Here is a 22,968-nt window from a genome sequence, read left to right on the forward strand (position 1 = left end):
AAAAAGCCAGCCGCCTCCTCCTTTATTGAAGTTTAATAATAAAATGGAACCGTCACCATTCCCAATAAATGGTTTATTTTAATTTAGAAAAATAATGGAAACTGGCCACCTTCTGGCACACAGTTGTTGAGGACTCTTTTCCTGGCTTGGCTAATTCTGAACCTCCTGTTCTTTGGTAGCTTGCTCTGAAAGACACTGAGGCCTTGGTGTTGGTAAAATCAACCATGTGTCTCTCCATTTAATAAAACCTGGCCCTTAAAGGGTGAAATAAGTCATTTTTCAAGGTGGATTAGACTGTAAAGTTGTAAACCAGGAAGTTGACATAGGTGTTTAAGGTGTAAAGTTTTGCAGGATTTTTTTTCAAATATTTCTTTTAACAAATATGAAATTAAAGTAGTCTCACATGTTTCTGTCATTGCAGTTCTTTCAGATGATTTTTCCTGTAATAATAGTGAGAGGCCAGCTTGATAGCTCTTGCATTAAGAGGGAAAAGAAGGCATAGATGAAGGCAGTATCTTTACTAAGGCTTATAGAGGGGGTGAGTGGCAGAGTGGGAGTTGGAATTCAAGACATCTGGCTCCTGCTTGCTGCTTCTAAGGCACTGATGCTCTCACTTTTCTACCCAATACACAGAAGCTTTCCCATCCCCATTTCATAGGGAGCAAAATTGAGGCCTGAGAGCCAAAGCTACTTGCCTCGGGGTGTCATAGCCGGTAAATGGACTAGCCAGAACTAGGACTCGGTCTCTTGAATCCCAGTTCAGTTTGATTCTTGCGAAGTCCATGGGGTCTATATACCAGTTGCTAACATACAAGTATAATATGATTGCATTAAATATAAACATTTTTGATCTTACAGTAAGTCGCCAGACCTGAGAATAGGAAAAGAAATCTGTATTGATAAGAAGGCTGCAGGGCAGTCAGCCAGGCCCCTTCATTCCCTTTCAGACACTACCCTTGGAGTGCACACAATTAGAGTTCATCTTCAGCAAATTACTCCAGGCCATGGGGAGCAAAAGCCATGGCTGTTCCATCCATGTGCCCCACGAGTGTGCTGTGTAGGAAGTGCCTGTCTTTGTCTGGCATGGGCACTCAGACAATGTGCAAACCAGGCAATGCAATGACAGTGATTAAGAAGGGGAGGAGAGGGGCATAGATGAGATGAGAAGGATCATTGTAATGCAAGGGGGTCTTTGGGGAGGTATTGTCTCAGCCAGGGTTATTGTGATGGGCTTGGTCATCAAGGTCCTTTGGTTGAGTGGCCTGAATACAGCTAAATCTGGTCAGGCAAAGAGGCAAATTTATTGACTCGCTTACCTGAGAAAACTAAGCATGGCTGGATCTAGGGGCTCAAGCCATGCTGTCTTGACTGTATCTCACCCCCTTCCATTGTGGGCTCTGTTCTTCTTGGCTGTTACCTTTATTCAGATGATCTCTTCCTGTGCAGTGGCTGCTGGCAGGACCAGCCTGACTCCCTGACCTCTCAGTAATCTCAATGGAGAGAGTCTCCTTCCTCACGTTCCAGTAGAAGCCCAACTGTGGCCTCTGGGATGGAATTCACAGACTGGACAGGGCTGATCAAAGGGCCCACCCCTTGATCTGGGAAGGAGAGAGAGAGATGTTAGCCTCATCCAATTTATATAAATTATGGGGTGGCGGGGAAGAAGGAAAATCAGAAGAAGGGGAAAGGATGCTGGACAGGCAAAATCACACATAGCCACTGGCCTTAGAGTTTCCTCTGACTCACCATTAGTCAAGAGGAAGGACCAGACTAGCCCTTGTGTCTCCAGGTCAGTATTATCCAATAGAACTTTATGTGATGATGGAGATATTCTTTAATCTTCACAGTCCAGTGCAGTGACCACCAACCATATGGGGCTGTTGAGCATTTGAAATGTGGCTTGTGTGATCAAGGAACTGAGTTTTTAATTTTAGGTAATTTTAATTAAATTTAATGTAAATAGCTACACGTAGCTCATGGCTACCATAATGGACAGAGCAGCTCTTAGTGGAGGTCATATTGCAGGAGATGGTTCCCTGGAAGGCAAGACCCCCTGTCCCCACTTTGGAGGAGAGTTGGGCTGAGGGTTAAATGCAGAGCGTGGAAGACCAGGATGATGAAGTTGAGTTGGTTTAGGTTGTGGAGTAGGAGGAAAGGGAGTTTGGTTGTGAGGGAGAGGACAGGGAGGAAGAAATAAAGGGAGAAACTTTCATCTGTGACATCATTTGGAAACCTCTAACTTGAGGAAATATTTTTTCTGTCTCATATATGAACCCAGTTTCTACCAGGAAGAAACAAAATCACAATTGACCTTGTTATAATAGCAAATTGAGGGGAATTCCATGACATGTTATTGCATTTTACTCTAAATGTCCAACAATAAAAGCAACCATTGCCTGAAGCAACATTCTGCACATGACATGCAGCTACACATGGAGTAAAAGAAAAATTGGTGTGTTATTAAAAAAAACTGTAAACTTGTGTGATTGAACACAATTAAATGCAGTAGACAGAAATGACATCAAATGAATAGAACGAACCAAGGCAGCGTCCAGTCACTGGGATGTGAATCTGGGGCCGGTTAAAGACCAGACTTTCTGATGTGCCTGTCATCCTGCTCTGTGTCCTGTAGGGTATGTTGGGGCCACCCTGAGGTGGTGCTTGTCAAGCCTAAGTCCTCTTGGTGGTCACCACTCACCCACAAGTCGGGTTTCCAAGGGTGGAGGTTCTTGGAGAAGGCAGACTGATTTGCTCTGATCCCCTCTTGCCCACCTGCAGCGGGATGCATGGGCTTCCGCAGATTCAGTCAGTTTCCTAGGTTTGTCCACCGAGTGCTCATGGAGAACATGCCATGAGCTTGGCATCCTGTTGGGCCTTAGGCATCAAGCAAGAATAACAGAGAAGCAGGAAACTTGGTTCCTGGATGTGTGGTTTGCCTGGGTCCCTGGTCCTCAGCATGCCACTTGATAATCACCTGTAGACTCAGCTGCAGCCCAAGTGCAGGGATTAAGAGCAACCATACTGGAGACAAACTGGCCAGGTGTATGTCAAGCTCATAGCCAGTGCCTGGCATGCAGGCTATCCCCCCCACCCCCCACCAAAAAAAAAAAGAGCAGCAGGTGTGTAGTGGAAAGAAGGAAGGCATGAGAGCCGCTGAAGCCAACCTGGGTAGAACCTGTGCCAGGCAGCTTGGAGGTATGTGAATTTAGGCGCAGTACTGGACCTCAGTCTTAGCATCTGCAGAGTGGGATGATGGAACTTCACAGGGTTGTTGTGAGGACCCAGTTGACTGGTGTTTGTTAAGGACCTAACACAGAGCAGGCTTCCAGAACCGCGGCTGCTCTGGTAAGCATGAGATCATGGTTGCTGGAAGGGTTGGACCAGGGAAGAGGTCTTGTGGGTGGTATGAGGATCCCCAGGGTGATTTGCCAACTTCACATCCAGCCTTGATTCATGCTAGGCTTAGGTGTCATTAAAGCTGATCACCAGGGCTTCCCTGGTGGCACAGTGGTTAAGAATCCGCCTGCCAATGCAGGGGACACGGGTTTGAGTCCTGGTCCGGGAAGACTCCTCATGTCGCGGAGCAGCTAAGCCCGTGCGCCACAACTACCGAGCCTGCACTCTAGAGCCCACGAGCCACAACTACTGAAGCCTGTTCTCCTAGAGCCCATGCTCTGCCACAAGAGAAGCCACTGCAATGAGAAGCCCGTGCACCGCAACAAAGAGTAGCCCCCACTCGCCACAACTAGAGAAAGCCCGTGTGCAGCAACGAAGACCCAACACAGCCAAAAATAATAAATAAATAAATTTATATTTTAAAAAATAAGTAAAGCTGATCACCATAAGGATCCCACTCAAGCTTTCCAGTCCAGTTTGCCAGCAAACCTGCAGTCCATCCTGATGACCAGAAACCCCAGGCAGAGCAGCATCTTAGAACCATCAGTCATGTCCTAGGATCAGTCTCTATGATGCTTCGATCACTTTCGGAGTCCTCAGGCAGACACATTATGAGTGGGTGTCACCATGTGGATGCTGATGGCACACTTGGAGCACTGTTGGGTCTCAGGCACAGTAGGAGAAAGGAAGCCACTCCTAGGCCAGGAAGTCACTGGCAAACCTTTACCACTAACCCAGCCCTCTTGCCCCTCTCCCTCCTAGTGACTTTTCCAGCCATTTCCCCAGCAGACAAGGGTATAGATGCCTTTGGAAAGAGAATAATTCATTTCAATAGAAAAGATACAGTTTTGGAATGGGTCAGTTGGAAAGTGATGCCAGTTGCTGTGTTGCTGTGGACATAGGCTTTGGGCCAGTGACCATCATGTACATTCCTGTGTACCTGGGCATGCACCTGGGCCCGCTCTTGCCTCTTTGTTGGGAAGCAGAAATGTTTGGGTTTCACAGTCACTTTCTTTGTCCCCTTTACTTTCCAGCTAATGCTGGGCTTCTGTGGAACGGACATAGCAGGAGGTCCTGGGGCTGCTCCTGAAGAGGCTTCTTCCCATCTGCCTGTTCCTCGAAGCCCTCTCTATTTGTAGCCTGGATTTCCTTTCCATAGTCACAGTTCTCATGCTGTGATCCAGTCTCTAGCCTCACTCTTTGGCTCTTTGGAGGTGGCTATTGAGCACCTTCTGTGTATCAGAAACGTGGTAGATGTAGGGGACAATAGACAACCAGACATGCCATGTCTTAGGAACATCACAGTCTTAAGTGGGGAGGGAATCTAATCAGGCGATTACACACCTGAAGTGCTAAGTGCATGGTGGATCTGAGCCTGGTGTGCCAGCCTGGGCTTGCAAGGAAGCATTCCAGGCTCTCAGGTGGGTGTTCTGGGAAGGTTCCCAGGGCAGGAGGGGGTGACGTTCAAACTGAGACCCCAAAAGTAGGTAAGAGAGACCATCACGATGGGGAGGGGAGGGCAGAAAATGGATGGAGAGTGTGTTCCCAGTGGAGGGAGGGCATGCATGGAGTCTTAAAAAATCATCAAGAGTGGGAAAATAGAGGGTGGGAGAGTGGAGAGTCATGGGAGATGAAACTGGAGAGGAAAGCAGGAATTTTCAACAAATTGCATACTTTTCACCAAAATCTGAACTACTTTTCCCCTAAAATGTAATCAAAGCTAAAAAAAATACACATGGAAGGTAAATTTTATATTGAATATGTTCTTATGTTTTGAATTTGAAAGGCAGAAGCCAAATTATGACCATTTGGGTCTGAGAATCATTGGTTTTGCCTTGGCATGTGCTTGTTCATTCAAGGTTGGTGTTTCATATAACAGGACAGATGCTAATGGATTTTTTTGCTTTGCTGTTTCAGCACTTCAGGGAGCATCTAGACAAACTTTTTGCCAAAGGAATCGGAATGCTGGATATAGCTCTGAATGAGGCCTTCAACATTCTCAGTGATGTAAGCTCCTTTTTGATTTGCCTTTCTTTTCTCCAGGAGAATAGATGGGATTTTTTAAAAAGTTGTGGACCAGCATTATTGTTAGCCCTGGCTGTCACTGAGCAGTATTCACAGGCATAGAATGTGGGGAAGGTAAGGCTGGCCATATGAGTGATCTGGTGAACCAGGTCCACCTGGTGAAGCCATACCAGCCCCCTGCTGGGCAGAGTTGATGGTGCAGTCTGGTCAGGGGACTCACCTGACACACTCATTGACTCTGGGGCTGTTAGTGTCTCAACACTAGAGCACCATCTAATGCAGATTTCTTTTCACCTGAAAAACTCTCAGTTTCTTCATGGAGTAGACTCACTTCTTACTGTGTCACACTGAGTCCCTGCCTGTGGCGCTGTTCAGAGGGAGAAGGGCTTCTCTGTGTGGTGTTTAGGGAGTGCCACAAGCTCTACCTATCCCTCCCTCCAGCCCCCTGGAGATTCACAGTACGCAGTGCACACTCAAGGCTTCAGTAAGTACTGCAAAAAAGAATGCCGCTTCACCTGCTGTCTCTCCCACTTCTTTGAACAAAGAATCCTTTTTTCAAGTAGCACCTGTTAACATCCTGTGAAATATGTTGGGGAAGCTTGGGTTGGTTATTCTTCCCCTTGAATGCAATTGTGTTAGGCTAAAACAACATGCATCTTTGTGATCTTTTTACTCTGGGAGGGCAGTAGGAAAAGAAATGACTATATTAATGCAGGTTCTGTATCATTTATTTAACTACTATATATTGCATGCTCTTTAGTGTCAGACACTGGGAATAATACACCAGTGAACAGAATAGACAAAGGGTTTGCTTTAATGGACCTAACATCCTACTGAAAAGGTCAGCAAACTATGGCCCAGGAGACAAATCAGCCTGCATCTTGTTTTTGTAAGTAATGTCTTTTTGGAGCACAGCCATGCCCACCTGATTATGTATAGACTATGGCTGTTCTTGCACTACAATGGCAGAGTTGATTAGTTTCAATAGATACCATGTGGCCTGTAAAACCTAAAACATTTACTATGTCGCCCTTTACAGAGGTTTTCTGACCCCAGTTCTAATGGGAAGAGACACATGAAGTGAGTAGTCTTAAGGAGAACAATAGCACCACTGTTTCAGTGTGATAGGACTTGCTTCTTTACACAGTGAGGTCAGGGAAGAGCTCTCTGATTATGTGATGTTGGAGTAGAGACCTGAAGGAAGTGAAGGAGCAGCCATAATGGATATCTTGAGGAAGAAATTTCCAACAAGAGGAACAGCAAATGAAAAGGCCCTGAGGCAGGGACGTTTGACATATTTACAATACAACAAGGAGACCAGTGTGACAAGAGCAAAGTGGGGAAGAAAGAGTGTACTAAGAAATGAGATCACGTAGGTAGCAGGATCATGTGGACCTAATAGACACTAGTGAGGACTTTGGCTCTTGCTCTGCATAGGATGGAAAGTCATTGGAGTCTGAGCAGAGAATGACACAATCCAACTTGGATTTTAACAGTATCCACCGGCTGCTGTATTGATAAACAAGGACAGTAGCCGGAAGGACATTATCTAAGTGACATATAATGGTGGCTTTGGATGAGGGAGGTAGCAGTTAAAATGTTAAGGAGCAGAAAAATAGAAACCACGCTAGGTATTTCAAACAGCAGAAGTTGAACTCAGAAAGTTGGTTGCACAGGGGATGGAAAAGCTGAGAAATCAAACAAAGAATGAAACAATCCATGGATTAGTACCAGCAGGAGGTAGCTCCTCTCTAGGGCAGGAAGGACAGCAGGATGGAGGGATGCCATCAGAGCCTCCTCATTGTGGCTGTCCAGATGGGAATAAAACCATGGAGGGGGCTGCCCAGCACAAGCTGGAATCCTGGGGAGAAGGGCCTGTCCTGTGGAAGCTAGTGCCTTGGAGGAGATGCTGCTATTGCTGGAAAATGCCCAGGCCCCCAAAGCAGAGAGAAAGGGAGAAATGACTTAGAAATACCTTGGCTTCTCTCTTGTGGCCTTCAGTGTTTGTTCTCCTTAAGACGAAACTTGTCAAAACTGTTGGAGAGCCTGGGAAATGTGGTTTTCAGGAAAAAGACACATGGGGTGGAGCTGAAAGCAAACAAGTGACAGCTATGTTGAGCTGTCGCAGGAGCTGGGAGACCAGCTGGAGGCTCAGAGGCCTCGCCTCTAGGTAGCTCTCTGGGCGGCCTGCTGTCAGTTTCCAGGTGGGCATTCACCCAGCACTGCACTTGTTTTGGTGGTCAGTTATGCCTGACTCCATAACTTGAGTTTTTCCCACTCAGCTACAATGGCCTCTCAAGCCAAGGGTAGGCCCTGATTCTAGACTCTTTTACCAATAATATCTACTCACACATAGAAGGCCATTTACGTCTCAGTCCTGAGCCAGTATCATGTACAACTGCAGAGGAGAGAAACATAAGGAGGGAGGGTGTCATTTCAGCTTCCTTCATACAAATTGGAGGCCCTTCCTTCTCACCTCGCTCCAAAGTGCTGTTGGCTACAGATAATTAGCATTTATGTACAACTCGGTGTTTGGGACAGCACATGCCTATTAACAGCGTGTTAATAATTAATAAACATAACTGACCAGAGTCAAGGACCAAGTTACATCTTTAAATTCTGCTTTGAACCCTGGATAGGCACCTTCTCAGGACTGGGAGATACTGAGCCCTTCATCTCAGCAGGCTTTTGCTAGGGGGTGATATTGAAAGGACTTGCCACATTTGGGAAACTGGTTCTCTTTATTTCTAAATCCTGGTGTCTAGTGCAGGGGGGCGGCTACTCTGAGCTGGGGAGTCCCTTGCTTGGAAATGTGCCCTGCAGATTTCGGTTTTTCCTGTTCTTTGGCAGAAGTGGTAAAGGAGTGGAGAGTTAGGAGACACTTCTTGTATTTAAATTTGTGGCTTCTGGAGTCAGGCAGGCTGGGCTGAGAAGCCTGACTCAGAACTTGCTGTGTGACCTTGAAAAAAACTCTGCTCGGTTTTGCCTTTATTTTCCTCATCTGTAAAATGGGGATAGGAATAGACCCAGCACTGGCCACTTAATTTGTGAAGCCCAGTGCAAAATGAAAATGCAGGCCCTTGTTCAAAAGTTAAAAAGAATTTTAGGAGAGTGACAGCAGAGTGTTCAACTAAGTGTGGGGCCCTGTACAGCTATGCACGTCACATGCCATGAAGCTGACCCTGCTGGATGGGGGCTGAGGATTCAGCATGAGGAAGTGGTGCCCTGCTCCCTTTCAGCAGTGCTGGGTTGGGTGGGAAGTGCCATCTCCGTGACCACAGAGACACTAGGCAACCTCAACTTTTGCCAGGTTGCCTATGGTTTCTAGAAGCAGCTCCCACTCTTGATGCTTTGGTACTACTCCCTGCCCAAATCCTCAGGAATATCTGCTTGTCTTCATCTGACCCTTTCTTCTTTTCCTTGCCCTGGCACCTTTTCTCTCCCCATCCATTTCACTTATCAATTTTGTTTTAAGACACTCCTAAATAAAGAAGATGTGGTACATATATACATGGAATATTACTCAGCCATAAAAAGGAATGAAATCGGGTCATTTGTAGAGATGTGGATGGATCTAGAGACTGTCAAACAGAGTGAAGTAAGTCAGAAAGACAAAAACAAATATTGTATATTAACATGTATATGTGGAACCTCGAAAAATGGTACAGATGAACCGGTTTGCAGGGCAGAAATAGAGACACAGATGTAGAGATGTAGAGACAAACGTATGGACACCAAGGGGGGAAAGCGGCAGGGAGGGGTTGGTGTGATGAATTGGGAGATTGGGATTGACATATATACACTAATATGTATAAAATGGATAACTAATAAGAACCTGTATAAAAAAATAAATAAAATTAAAAAAAAAAAGAGACACTCCTAAGTCAGTGATCCCACTGCATGCCCAGTGGAGTGCTGGTCTGCCACAAGGCTCCGATGTAGGTGTTGTGGTCAAGGTGCAGGATGCCATCCTCCTTTTGGAGACTCACAATACACTTGTGCTACTAGAGGCCTTAGAAGTCCCACAGTGATCAGACCTTTTAAAGTGTGTCTATACCAGCACCCAAACTTATTGACCCAGGAACTCTTTACATCATATTACAACCTCAGGATAGAACCTTCTAGAAATCACAGCTTAGCAAGCACACCTTCAGGCATAATAATATCTTTTTATCCTTTAAGAGGGTGTATTGCACTCCCAACACCTCTAATAGCCAGAGAAATCTCCAACACGTGGATTTTTTCCCTTGAAACCTGGTGAGAGAAGTATTTTTGAACCAGGGAAACCTTCCACACACCTGCTTGCTCTGTCTTCACCTGTAAAACTCCTCTGGGGTCTGGCCAGTCAGAAAGTCTGAGGGGTTGAATGTAAATTCCAGAAAGCGAGAAATGGAAGGAACAAAAATGTTACAAAATGTCAATGTCATTGACAGTTGGCACCATATTCTTTTGAGTGTACATTTATCCCAGAGAGAGAAACATTTCCATCCCATCCCTTGCCATTGGGCTTTTAAATAGCCGAACACTTTGAAAAACAGAGATGGTTAATCTCCCGTGAAAATGAAGCTTTAGCTATTTTCCACTTCATCAATATGACCTTTAGTGATATAATTCTCTTCCTGTGTATTATGCCTGCCTTTGCAAGTCAGTATGAAATAAAAAGCTATTTCTTGAACACACAAATACACATTCTCTCTCTCTTTCTCTTACACACAATTTGAAATGACAATTATGGTTAGAGCTTAGAATGGTTCAGAGGTTACTATAACTAAATGAAGTTAATTCTGTTTTGCAATTACCTGCATTTCAGTTTCAGTATTTGCTCAGATGACTTAAAGGCTTTGAAAGGCACGTTCAAATAAACTTCTAAGACCCTTCTAGCTATTGATCTCTGCTGCATTCATTAGATTCACTAAGAACACAGAGCTGGTTTGCTACAGTAGTTAGCATCTACCTTGTCATGTGACAACTGCAATTATATTTTTTGGCGATGAATACAATCTTTGCAGTGATTACCTTTTAAAAATTTTTCTTAGCCAATTAAATAAAATTTGGTGACATTTCAAAGACTGTTAATCACAACCAAATGCTCTAAATGTCAGGATGCATTGAAATTTTCACTGCTAACTGATGAATCACTGAGCTAATTGTAGTTCATCATCAGGCCCTTGTCATTGTTATTATTATGGAAAACACTTCCATCTCTCTCGCTATTCAATAAAAATAAGTTCTAGACAAATATGAAGAGAAGAGATATTACTCATCAAAGCATTTGAATTTAATTGCATTCTTCAAAATTCTCCAACTGCAGATTGCTGCAGAGAAAACCAGGGACTCAGCCACGGAGGAAAGTAATGGTTCTGAGTAAATAGCTCCGGGCAGCCCCTTCTTCCAGTCTGCAGTATTCAGATATCTTTATTTCCCTCTCTTTCTTGCCTTTTGTTTGGGAGAGTTTTTCCAGGATGTTTTCAAATGAGTTATATGAACAACAGTCCTGGGGTGTCCTGATTTTTTTTCCCTTCTGCAGCCTCTGTGACCAAATGCATACATCACTTGTATTCAGTGGCACGTCACTGGGTTTATCCAATGCCGTGAAGGCTGTGTTGTATTGCAGGCTCTCCAAAACATCTCCAGAACAACCTGTTGTTAAGACAAGGCTGCAAAGCTGTTCTTTCTTATTGCACTATGTTGGTAGTATCTTAGTAGCATCTCAGAGAGGAAAGGACAAAGTCATTTATTGAGACTATGAAAGTCTAGTTGAGGTGGGTCTTCAAAGTGGAGGAAAGGGAAGAGGCTTTGTTGAAACTGGGTACGAATCCTAAGTTATAGTTTAGGATTGGTGGATGCAGCAAGGGGAAGATTTTGAGGTCAGGGTTTCAAAGAGTTTTAGGGTGTAAATTGTCCTTTGATGCTTTCTGTTGAAGAGTTGATGGGTCTTTCAGGAAGTTCCTGGAATAAGCAATAAAGTTATTTGCAGTTTTCATCTTCCTGAGCAAGAGTTTTCTAGAATAGTAAGTTATGTCAATAAAGACAGTAGAATAGGAGTTACGTGGAAAGCTTTGTGGTCCGATGGCCTTAGTTCTCAGGTATTTCTACCTACTGATACTGTATCATGGGCCCTGTCTGCTCATTAATTTAAGGGCATCTGTCCAGTCTGAGTTGCAGGAATGGCTGTCAGGGCCAAGACTAAAGTGAGGCACTTTCCAAGGGCACAGAATTTAAGGAGCACTCACTCACTCTCAGGGTAGTGGCCTTGGTGACTGCCGTGCCACCCTGGAACACTGGAAAGGATAAAGGGAGGAAGAGCAGGAGAAGGAAATGCACATTTGTGGAGCCATTGGATTGAGGAATGTCATCTCATCATTGGGACGCCATAGGTAGAATGTACCGAATCTGGGAGTAGATTCTGGAGCCGGACTGCCTGGGTTCAGATCTCAGCTATGACAGATATTAGCTGTGTGATCTTGGGCAAGATAGCTAATCTCTCTGTGTCTCTGTTCCTCACCTGTCGAATGGGGTTAATGATAGTACTTATCTCAGAGGGTAGTAAAGATTAAGTAGGTTAATACTTGTAGCCCAGCATATAATGAACATATAACCTGTGTTGTAACAACCATATAAGCATATTATTGCCATCTTATAAATGGAGAAAAGGATATTCTGAAAAGAGACCTTATCCTAGGCACCAATTTGTGGTGCTGAGATGTGTTTGAGTATTTTCTGCTGTACTATGGTATTCCATGCATGTTTTGAGTTGGTTTTGCGTTGTCCTAATACAGCCATGAGGCAATTCATTCCATCCATCCATCCATTCATCCAATCTGCTTTCAAATTACTGCAACTTCAGACTCTCCAGTAGTATTCTGAGTTCATGGAGACTGGGCATTACTCTTCAGTGTGAGTGCTTTCTTAGCTCTGGTTCATCAGGAGCCAGCAGCAAATCCAAGGTCTGCCTCCATCCTTCCCTCGTGTCATGGTCAACATATTGAACGTGCCTGTACGTTGTCACTCCATGCCTTTGTACATGCTCTTTGCTCTCTCTGAAAGGCCCTTACCCCAGATGCTCACCTCCTTCAGGTATTACTCAAATGTCACCTTCTCATTGAGGTCTTCCCCGACTATTTTTTCTAAAGTTGGCCCTCTGCATTTTCTATCCCCTTTCTTGCTTTTTTTTTTTTTTTTTTGACTTAGCATCACCATTATCCAACATACAACATAATTTACTTACAACATAATTTACTTACTTTCTTTGGTATCTCATCAAATAGAATACAAACTACACAAGCAAAGAGATTTTTGTGTTTCATCCTCAGTGCTGTGTGGGCACTTAGGAAATAATTTTACAATAAATGAATAAACTTCACAGATTGTAGTGGTGGGAGTTTTCACTACTGAAGGTTAAAGTTGTTTGTGTGTTCCCCATTGTCATATAATTGTAGGGTTTTTAAAGGACATTGCTTTGTAGCATTGAATTGTAGCATTAATAGCATTCATTAAGGGGATTCTTCACCAGATTCAGGGGAAGGACAGGAGTCTCTGACAACCATAGTCTGGTCACCCAAGCTACCACGCACAAAGGCTGGGCACTTTTGAAATGCTATGTAAAACTGAAAGTTGAAATTTAGAGTTTTGTACCCCAGTGGGCACAATCTTGGAATTTCAGCATGCTATACATACTAACATACATAAACAAATATATAATGTTACATGTTAACAAATATATGTTTAAAACAAACCCTAAAAATGGGGTTCTTACAGTGTAGTCTGAATTGGCACGTTTCTGACTTTATTCTCTATGTGTACAAAACCTCCTTGATTTTATTACATAGCACAGTCTGCATCCATCAGACTCATTCAAACTAGACTCATTTAGATTTTTAAAGAGATGTTACCTGTCACATATTCTGCTGCCAGTAAATGTGTTTCTAAAAGGTTGTTGTGCCAACTCCTTTGGACTTGTATTCTGAAGTGTTATCCATGCTTGAAGATAAGGGAGGTTAACTGTCCTAGAATCTCACTTCCTGCCTTGTGTGTGTTTTTAGGAATTCTCTTCTGTGGTTCGTATTTAGTTCCAGCTTTTCAGAGCAAATACGGAAATCCGTAAGTGGGGAAAGGCTTATCCTGTAGGTTCTTTTTGGTGATGCAGAATGAGCTCTCATTTTAAGAGGCTTCCTAAGCCCAAGATCTCATGCTTCTGAAGTCTCATGGATATACAGAGCCCTCTGATGAGTTTTTCAGTTTGAACTTATTTCTTCCCACAGTTCAACCACACTGGACAAGGAAGCATCTGCAGCCAGGCCATTATGCTCATCACTGATGGGGCAGTGGACACCTATGACACTATCTTTGCAAAATACAATTGGCCAGATCGAAAGGTAAGCCGATGTTGATGGCGTCCTTGCAGTGCCACGTGTGGAGAATCTGTATTGCATTGTAACCTCCAGATTGTCCATGGATAAGTACCCCATGTAGATTTAATCTCATGATGACCTGTGGTTTCTCAGCCTTGTGTTTTCTGGTTGACCAAGACTGAATACTATGGCTTTTCTTGTTTTCAAAGTGGAACTTCTTTGGCAGAGAGAAGAAACCCATGAAGACATGTTCAGTGTGTTCAGTGAAAAGATTCGCTGTGAAGTATGCTTTTGTCCTTAATGGACAGTGCTTCTCTTTGTTTTCCATGGAGCCAGGGCTGCGTGCTGGACCCAGCATCTATAGAATGGTGAAGGCAGCCATGGTGGCCCTGCAGCCATCTCCTTTATGTTTCGATGTTCCTATCGTTCCTTCCTGGGCCCTCATTACCATCCAGAATCTCCTTTCCATCCCCCAGTGCTGTTCCTCGCTCTTGTCAAAGCTTGTTTGTTCTCTATTCAAATTCTTTCTTTGGTTTCCAAGCTAACATTTATTTATCTGATAAACACATATGTTAGGGTATCAGTGACAGATATCAAGGTTTTTGGTGTCTTTTGAGTGCCTTAACCCAGAGTTCCTCAAGCTGTTAGCCAGTTTGAATTCCCTATGGAGATCTTTTAAATTGTGGATCCTATTGTACACTTAAACAGAATCAAAATCTCTGAGGGTGTGGCCCAGGGTTCTGTGTTTTTAATAAGTTCCTCAAGCGGACACCAATCAGCAGATTAGCAGTTGGTGATCACTATCTCAACTAAATGGTGAAATATGAGCAAGAAAAAGAGGTGTGTCAGAGAGGGTGTTATCCTGGGGGTATCACAAAGGCGCTTTCCTATCCTATGTGCCAGTGGCATTACTCTGACTCTTTCTGTTGGGGCATGAGGCTATCTAGACCAAGTCCATTCTGCTTCTTCAACTCTGTATGTTTAATTTCTGGGAATTGAACTAACCACACCCATGGCAAAAAGAAACAGAAGACAAATGAGAACTGTGCACTCAGCTGTATCCAGAAAGCATGTACCCTTGAGTCAGCGTGAGCAGTCATTGCACATTCTTTCAGTCATTCTTGGTCCCCATGTGTCTCTGTTAGCACAGGCATCTCACCTCACCAAGCATGATTCTGGTGCTTAAAGATACATATATATTTCGTACAACATGGTCCCCAAATGGATGCCTCCCCTATTGCTCAACCTTAGAGAAAACCACCATTTCTGAAGCTGGAGGGAAAACTAGCTATGCTGGGCTTGCTGAGAGTAGGTGGGACTCTGGCATGGCACCTGCCTGAGGGAGATCCAAGAATAAGTTTGGCTGAATGCAGCTCCCACAATAAGCACTGACTTTAGAGTCCAACTGTTGAATAAGATGGAAGTTCACTATTGGACAAGGTGATTTTAAATGAGATATTTCAGGTGATGATTTCCAGGGACACGTAGAGGCCAGAGTTAATTCCTGATAAATGTATGTGATGCAGAGTGAGGAGGATGCTGGCTATGCTTGCACCCCCGCAGCACACAGCACAACGCTGGGCGCATGGCCACTACCTAATGCACAACCCTGAGGTGTGGCTGAGTGACTGAGGGGCCTGGGGGGGAGGCCACAGCACTAGTAAACATGGGTAGGGCCATGGACATTTTGTGGTCAAATAAGATGTTCACAGATGCTGTGACATCTCACAGCATATTGAAGGATATTTCACATTATTTAGGACCATCTTAAATAAAAGAAGGAAGTAAAAGGGGCTTTTAATAAGCAGCTACATTAATACCAAATGTATTATCTTGTGAGACTCGTGCTGAATCATATGAATCCCTCTTGCTTGGTGATACTTGATGGATAGCTGTAGCCCAGGAATATTAGAATTTAAACATCCTATCCTTACTTGCTGGGAGAGGCATAGGATGAAGACTGCAAAGTCATAACTCTTCAGACAAAACACAAATTTCAACATATCTTTCCAAAGGAACAATATTGACTTCAGGCCAGGTGCTTTCTTGGATTAATTGGAACCAGGGTCCTGGAAATTTCAACATTACATTGAAGCAGTTTGATCTACTTATAAAATATTATCAAGCAGAAGCAGACTTTCTTTCTGTAGCAAGAGGGCCTTTATCTATGATTAGAAATTAATAGGAGGATCCCTCCCCTCCTACGCCGTTCTGGAGAGTTCCATGACATTCTTATGCATATACATTCTCTTCTTGATGACTTCTCTGTGAAGGTGCAGGTAATAAATTTACATAAAACCCCAATGTGATTTAGCACTGTGTTAAAGAGATGCTGTGTCATGTCTAAGCTGTCATTTTTCTCTATTGTTTTGAATGTTACTTAGTAGAGGGTTGGGTCATGCTGTTGTTGGCTATCTTCAAGATTACAGAAACAGGAAATGGAGAGAGTAAAATGATCTTAAGGCTGGAACCTGATTCCTATAAAACAGTGATTCTCAAACTTGAGTGAGGATGAGAATCATCTGGAGGGCTTGTTCCAGCACAGATTGCTCACTTCACCTCCAGAGATTCTGATTCAGTAGGTCTCGCGGGGCTTGAGAATGTCCATTTCTAACAAGTTCCCAGGTGATGTGGATGCTACTGGTGGGCGAACTGCACTTGGGAACTACTGCCACAGAAATAGCCCAAGGAATAGGGTTTGGTTACTTGGTGGGCTCTGCCACTTCTGCTTCCCTCTGTTTACCTTTATGAGGGCCTGTTCCCTCAGTCAAATTCAGTGCACAGGTATGTGTTTCTTGACTCATACTTTGTTTAAAAAATTGTCAATTACTGATCATGATTTTAAAATCTGGAGACAGAATATAAAATTTTAAAGTTTTAGTTTCATAAAGGGGTACACATGGCACGTTGGAGCCAGCATTCTCATATGGCAAAAAACGGCTGGAGCTGAGGAATGGCTGCTCCCTTAGATGGCAAATGCCTGCTCCTTTTGGCCATGGCCTCCATCATGCTCCATTATTTCCTCTCAGCCCACTTCACTTAAATTCTTTACATACCCATAGGTGTAGGGTTCTGGACCACTGCTCTAGATTAACCCAGCCTCTAGATATTTGTTCCTTTCTCTTAGGTCTGCCATAAGCTTTCCCTCTTCTTCTCCAGCCAGATGCCGTCTTGTCTTTACCTGAGTCCTACACTTTATACTTCCTTAGAGCTGTATAAGAGAAGTGTATAACTTAATGTCCAGTACTGTAATCACTTCTGGGCCTAGTTTTCATTTTCACTGGTTTGGTGAGTTCTTGAGGACAGATTCTGAATCTCTGATCAGTCCACCACCATGCACTCTATTGTGTCCCTGCTGAGAAGTATAGCATTGAGTCCTTAAGGGTAGTCTCATGATTCCTGTCCACTGGTGTTTACACCCTGTATAAGCTCCTCACCTTGAGTGTAGTTTGCACCTGTGACTTGTTTCTAACCAATAGAATATGGTAAAGGTTAGAGAATCTTGCAGATGTAATCAAGGTCTCAAGTCAGCTGATTTTCAGCTAACTAAAAGGATATTATCAGGAGTGGGCTTTACTTAATTGAAAACCCTTGAAAGAGGGATTGGATACTCCCTGGAGCCAGGAGACTCTCCTTGCTGGTTTGATGAAGTTAGCAGCTGTTTGGAGAATTCCATGGGGCAAGGAACTGGGGGCAGCCTGCCTCCAGCCAACAGCCAGAAAAAAGCTGGACCCTCCGTCTTATAGCCACAAGGAAATGAATCCTGTGAACGGCCTGAATGAGCTTGGAGGCAGATTCTTCCCCCGTTGAGCCTCCAGTTGAAAACACAACCCAGTCAACACCTTGATTGCAGCTTTGTGAGACAATGAACAGAAGATTCAGCTAAGCTGTGCCCAGACTTATGACCCACAGAAACTGTAAGATAACAAAAGTGTGCTATTTTAAGCCACTGCACTTGTGGTCACTTTTTATGCAGCAATAGAAAACTATCAATATTAGAAGAAACAAGGTGAAGATAGAAAGGAAAGAGAATCATTTCATGGTAGCAATGCTATGAAACATCTCCAAACTTAGTGGTTTAAAATAACCATCTATTATTTCTTGCAATTCTGTGGGTTAACTGGGCGGTTGGGTCTGCTCCCTGTGGTGTCCAGTGAAGTCACTGAGGAAGCTGTGTTCATGTGTGAGCCTGGCAGAGCTGCCTTGGTTCTCTTCCCTGAGGGCTCTCTTTCCATGCGGTGTCTAATCCTCCAGGTGACCCTGTGAGTCCTCTCTCTTCAGTACAGTAGCCTGGACTTCCTTACAGTTTGGCAGTTGGGTTCCAAGAAAGGAAAGGAGAAGGAAATGGGGAGCAGGCCAGGGGAGCACTTGTGGGTATCATGTTTTTTTTGTTTGTTTTTTTGCGGTACATGGGACTCTCACTGTTGTGGCCTCTCCTGCCGTGGAGCACGGGCTCTGGACGCGCAGGCTCAGCGGCCATGGCTCACAGGCCCAGCCGCTCCGCGGCATGTGGGATCCTCCCGGACCGGGGCAGGAACCCATGTCCCCCGCATCGGCAGGCGGACTCTCAACCACTGCGCCACCAGGGAAGCCCCAGGTATCACGTTTTAATGCTTCCTAATCAGGGCCTTGTGCGAGGCAACTGCTTAATAAAACATAGAATGAGTTGGAAGAAGGAAGCCATTACTGGTGATTTAACTATGATCTGTGAAGGCGACATCATGATTGCCTATGCAGTGTGTCCCTTGCCAGCATGTTATTGCTGGGAACAGAAATGAGGAGCTCTTTATTCGTTTATTGGATGCCATTTACTTTTGCCTAATATACATTGGTTAGTGGCTTCATGGCAGCTTACACACTTGGAATAAAATATGAACTCCTTAGTATGAAAGGGACTCATTCCAGGATCTACTTAAGAAATAAAGCTGCCTACATTTCTACATTTAAATTAGAAAAATGGCTATACCTGCCATTTATATAGTTGCTCTTTCAAGTGAACTAAAAAAAAAAAAAGAGAAAGGTCACAGAATTATTAATCATTACCTCCCCTGATGTGTAAGACAGAGTGGATAGGTAAGAAATTGATAAGTTAGAGATTTTAAAAAGAGGTTGGCAAACTATGGCCTACTGCCTGCTTTGGGCAGTCCTTGAGCTAGGAATAATTTTTACATTTTTAAATGGGGTAAAAAAAAAGCTAAAGGAGAATATTTTATGACTTGTGAAAATTATATGACATTAAAATTTTACTGTCTGTAAACAAAGTATTATTGTAACACAGTTATACCCATTTGATTATATGTCGTCTGTTGCTAAATAGTTGCTAAACCCACTGGGGCTGCACGCAGAGAGTAAGAGGAAAGCCAGTTGTGCAGCCTTAGGACGAGGCTGTCGGGGTGCACCTAAATGATTTTCCTCTTCTAAAAGCACAGGGCAACCTCAAAGGTGAATGCTATTTCAGTTGAGTGTTGTCTGTTTTGTTACCTCCCAAACAAAAGTGGAGGTGGTAGCTGTGAGGCCCCTCAAGAGACAACCAGGACTCGGGGGCCTTGGAAGACGCCTGGTGGGGCTACAAGGAGGGGTGGACACAAGCAGCTCTTGGTGTGGGGTTAAAGGGAAGCCCTTGATCATAGAATGGTTTGGGGACCTGGCTTTGGAGCACTTTTGGGAACTGTTGGAAATCTGTGTCCTTTGAACTGGTATCACATCGATCTCTAGGAAGGGGCTCTCTTGGGAGTTTTGCCCCAGGCCTTCCTCCCTTTGCACAATTTGGAAGCTAAAGCCTCAATCCCACCGTATCCTAGTGGCCTCAGAGGTACTGAAAGACTTAGCTCTGCCTCGGTAGCTCTGGGGTGATTTTGGAAAGCCTAGGAATCCCTCTCTCGTCATCTTTCCGGGCACAGGTGCCACTCTGGAGAGCAAAATTCCTGAGCTGAGTGAGGAGTGAGGGCTTATCTTTTTTTTTTTTTTACATCTTTATTGGAGGATAATTGCTTTACAATGGCGTGTTCGTTTCTGCTTTATAACAAAGTGAATCACTTACACATATACATATGTTCCCATATCTCGTCCCTGTTGCGTCTCCCTCCCTCCCACCCTCCCTATCCCACTCCTCTAGGTGGTCACAAAGCACTGAGCTGATCTCCCTGTGCTATGCGGCTGCTTCCCACTAGCTATCTATTTTACGTTTGGTAGTGTATATATATGTCCATGCCACTCTCTCGCTTTGTCACAGCTTACCCTTCCCCTCCCCATATCCTCAAGTTCATTCTCTAGTAGGTCTGTGTCTTTATTCCCGTTTTACCGCTAGTTTCTTCATGACACTTTTTTTTCTTAAATTCCATATATATGTGTTAGCATACAGTATTTGTCTTTCTCTTTGTGACTTACTTAACTCTGTATGACAGACTCTAGGTCCATCCACCTCATTACAAATAGCTCAATTTCATGTCTTTTTATGGATGAGTAATATTCCATTGTATATATGTGCTACATCTTCTTTATCCATTCATCTGATGACAGACACTTACGTTGTTTCCATCTCCGGGCGATTGTAAATAGAGCTGCAATGAACATTTTGGTACATGACTCTTTTTGAATTATGGTTTTCTCAGGGTATATGCCCAGTAGTGGGTTGCTGGGTCATATGGTAGTTCTATTTTTAGTTTTTTAAGGAACTTCCATACTGTTCTCCATAGTGGCTGTACCAATTCACATTCCCACCAGCAGTGCAAGAGGGTTCCCTTTTCTCCACACCCTCTCCAGCATTTATTGTTTCTAGATTTTTTGATGATGGCCATACTGACTGGTGTGACATGATATCTCATTGTAGTTTTGATTTGCATTTCTCTAATGATTAATGATGTTGAGGATTCTTTCATATGTTTGCTGGCAGTCTGTATATCTTCTTTGGAGAAATGTCGATTAAGGTCTTTTGCCCATTTTTGGATTCGGTTTTTTTTTTTTTTTTTAATTGAGCTGCATAAGCTGCTTATGAATTTTGGAGATTAATCCTTTGTCAGATGCTTCATTTGCAAATATTTTCTCCCATTCTGAGGGTTGTCTTTTGGTCTTGTTTATGGTTTCCTTTGCTGTGCAAAAGCTTTGAAGTTTCATTAGGTCCCATTTGTTTATTTTTGTTTTTATTTCCATTTCTCTAGGAGGTGGGTCAAAAAGGATCTTGCTGTGACTTATGTCATAGAGTGTTCTGCCTATGTTTTCCTCTAAGAGTTTGATAGTTTCTGGCCTTACATTTAGGTCGTTAATCCATTTTGAGCTTATTTTTGTGTATGGTGTTAGGGAGTGATCTAATCTCATACTTTTACATGTACCTGTCCAGTTTTCCCAGCACCACTTATTGAAGAGGCTGTCCTTTCTCTACTGTGCATTCATGCCTCCTTTATCAAAGATAAGGTGACCATATGTGCGTGGGTTTATCTCTGGGATTTCTATCCTGTTCCATTGATGTATCTTTCTGTTTTTGTGCCAGTACCATACTGTCTTGATTACTGTAGCTTTGTAGTATAGTCCAAAGTCAGGGAGCCTGATTCTTCCAGCTCCGTTTTTCGTTCTCAAGATTGATTTGGCTATTCGGGGTCTTTTGTGTTTCCATACAAATTGTGAAATTTTTTGTTCTAGTTCTGTGAAAAATGCCAGTGGTAGTTTGATAGGGATTGCATTGAATCTGTAGATTGCTTTGGGTAGTAGAGTCATTTTCACAATGTTGATTCTTCCTATCCAAGAGCATGGTACATCTCTCCATCTATTTGTATCATCTTTAATTTCTTTCATCAGTGTCTTATAATTTTCTGCATACAGGTCTTTTGTCTCCTTAGGTAGGTTTACTCCTCAATATTTTATTCTTTTTGTTGCAATGGTAAATGGGAGTGTTTTCTTGATTTCACTTTCAGATTTTTCATCATTAGTGTATAGGAATGCCAGAGATTTCTGTGCATTAATTTTGTATCCTGCAACTTTACCAAATTCATTGATTACCTCTAGTAGTTTTCTGATAGCATAGGATTCTCTATGTATAGTATCATGTCATCTACAAACAGTGACAGCTTTACTTCTACTTTTCCGATTTGGATTCCGTTTATTTCCTTTTCTTCTCTGATTGCTGTGGCTAAAACTATGTTGAATAAGAGTCGTGAGAGTCAGCAACCCTGTCTTGTTCCTGATCTTAGTGGAAATGCTTTCAGTTTTTCACCATTGAGGACAATGTTGCGGTTGGGTTTCTCATATATGGCCTTTAATATGTTGAGGAAAGTTCCCTGTATGCCTGCTTTCTGCAGGGTTTTTAATCATAAATGGGTGTTGAATTTTGTCGAAAGCCTTCTCTGCATCTATTGAGATGATCATATGGTTGTTCTCCTTCAATTTGTTAATATGGTGTATCACGTTGATTGATTTGCGTATATTGAAGAATCCTTGCATTCCTGGAATAAACCCCACTTGATCATGGTGTGTGATCCTTTTAATGTGCTGTTGGATTCTGTTTGCTAATATTTTGTTGAGGATTTTTGCATCTCTGTTCAACAGTGATATTGGCCTGTAGTTTTCTTTCTTTGTGACATCCTTGTCTGGTTTTGGTATCAAGGTGATGGTGGCCTTGTAGAATGAGTTTGGGGGTGTTCCTCCCTCTGCTATATTTTGAAAGAGTTTGAGAAGGATAGGTGTTAGCTCTTCTCTAAATGTTTGATAGAATTCGCCTGTGAAGCCATCTGGTCCTGGGCTTTTGTTTGTTGGAAGATTTTTAATCACAGTTTCAATTTCAGTGCTTGTGATTGGTCTGTTCATATTTTCTATTTCTTCCTGATTCAGTTTTGGCAGGTTGTGCATTTCTAAGAATTTGTACATTTCTTCCAGGTTGTCCATTTTATTGGCATAGAGTTGCTTGTAGTAATCTCTCTCGATCTTTTGTATTTCTGCAGTGTCAGTTGTTACTTCTCCTTTTTCATTTCTAATTCTATTGACTTGAGTCTTCTCCCTTCTTTTCTTTATGAGTCTGGCTAATGGTTTATCAATTTTGTTTATCTTCTCAAAGAACCAGCTTTTAGTTTTCTTGATCTTTGCTATCGTTTCCTTCATTTCATTTCATTTATTTCTGATCTGATTTGTATGATTTCTTTCCTTCTGCTAACTTTGGGCTTTTTTTGTTCTTCTTTCTCTAATTGCTTTAGGTGCAAGTTTAGGTTGT

The 22,968-nt window shown here is 43.1% G+C and overlaps 1 protein-coding gene across 6 annotated transcripts in view; it reads left to right on the top strand.

Moving 5' to 3' along the window:
• The window catches only part of CACNA2D3 (calcium voltage-gated channel auxiliary subunit alpha2delta 3), a 785,949-nt gene that overhangs the window by 391,885 nt on the left and 371,096 nt on the right, over window positions 1-22,968 (top strand). For 5 of the 6 annotated variants that reach the window (XM_067754783.1, XM_067754785.1, XM_067754784.1 and 2 more), the window contains 2 exons: window positions 5,314-5,403; window positions 13,683-13,796. In XM_067754783.1, the coding sequence (XP_067610884.1) occupies window positions 5,314-5,403; window positions 13,683-13,796 (204 nt within the window). The remainder of the gene's footprint in view (window positions 1-5,313; window positions 5,404-13,682; window positions 13,797-22,968) is intronic. The other variant, XM_067754787.1, reaches the window with a different exon arrangement.

The sequence above is a fragment of the Pseudorca crassidens genome, chromosome 10 (assembly GCF_039906515.1).
Source record: "Pseudorca crassidens isolate mPseCra1 chromosome 10, mPseCra1.hap1, whole genome shotgun sequence".
Taxonomy (NCBI): Eukaryota; Metazoa; Chordata; class Mammalia; order Artiodactyla; family Delphinidae; genus Pseudorca; species Pseudorca crassidens.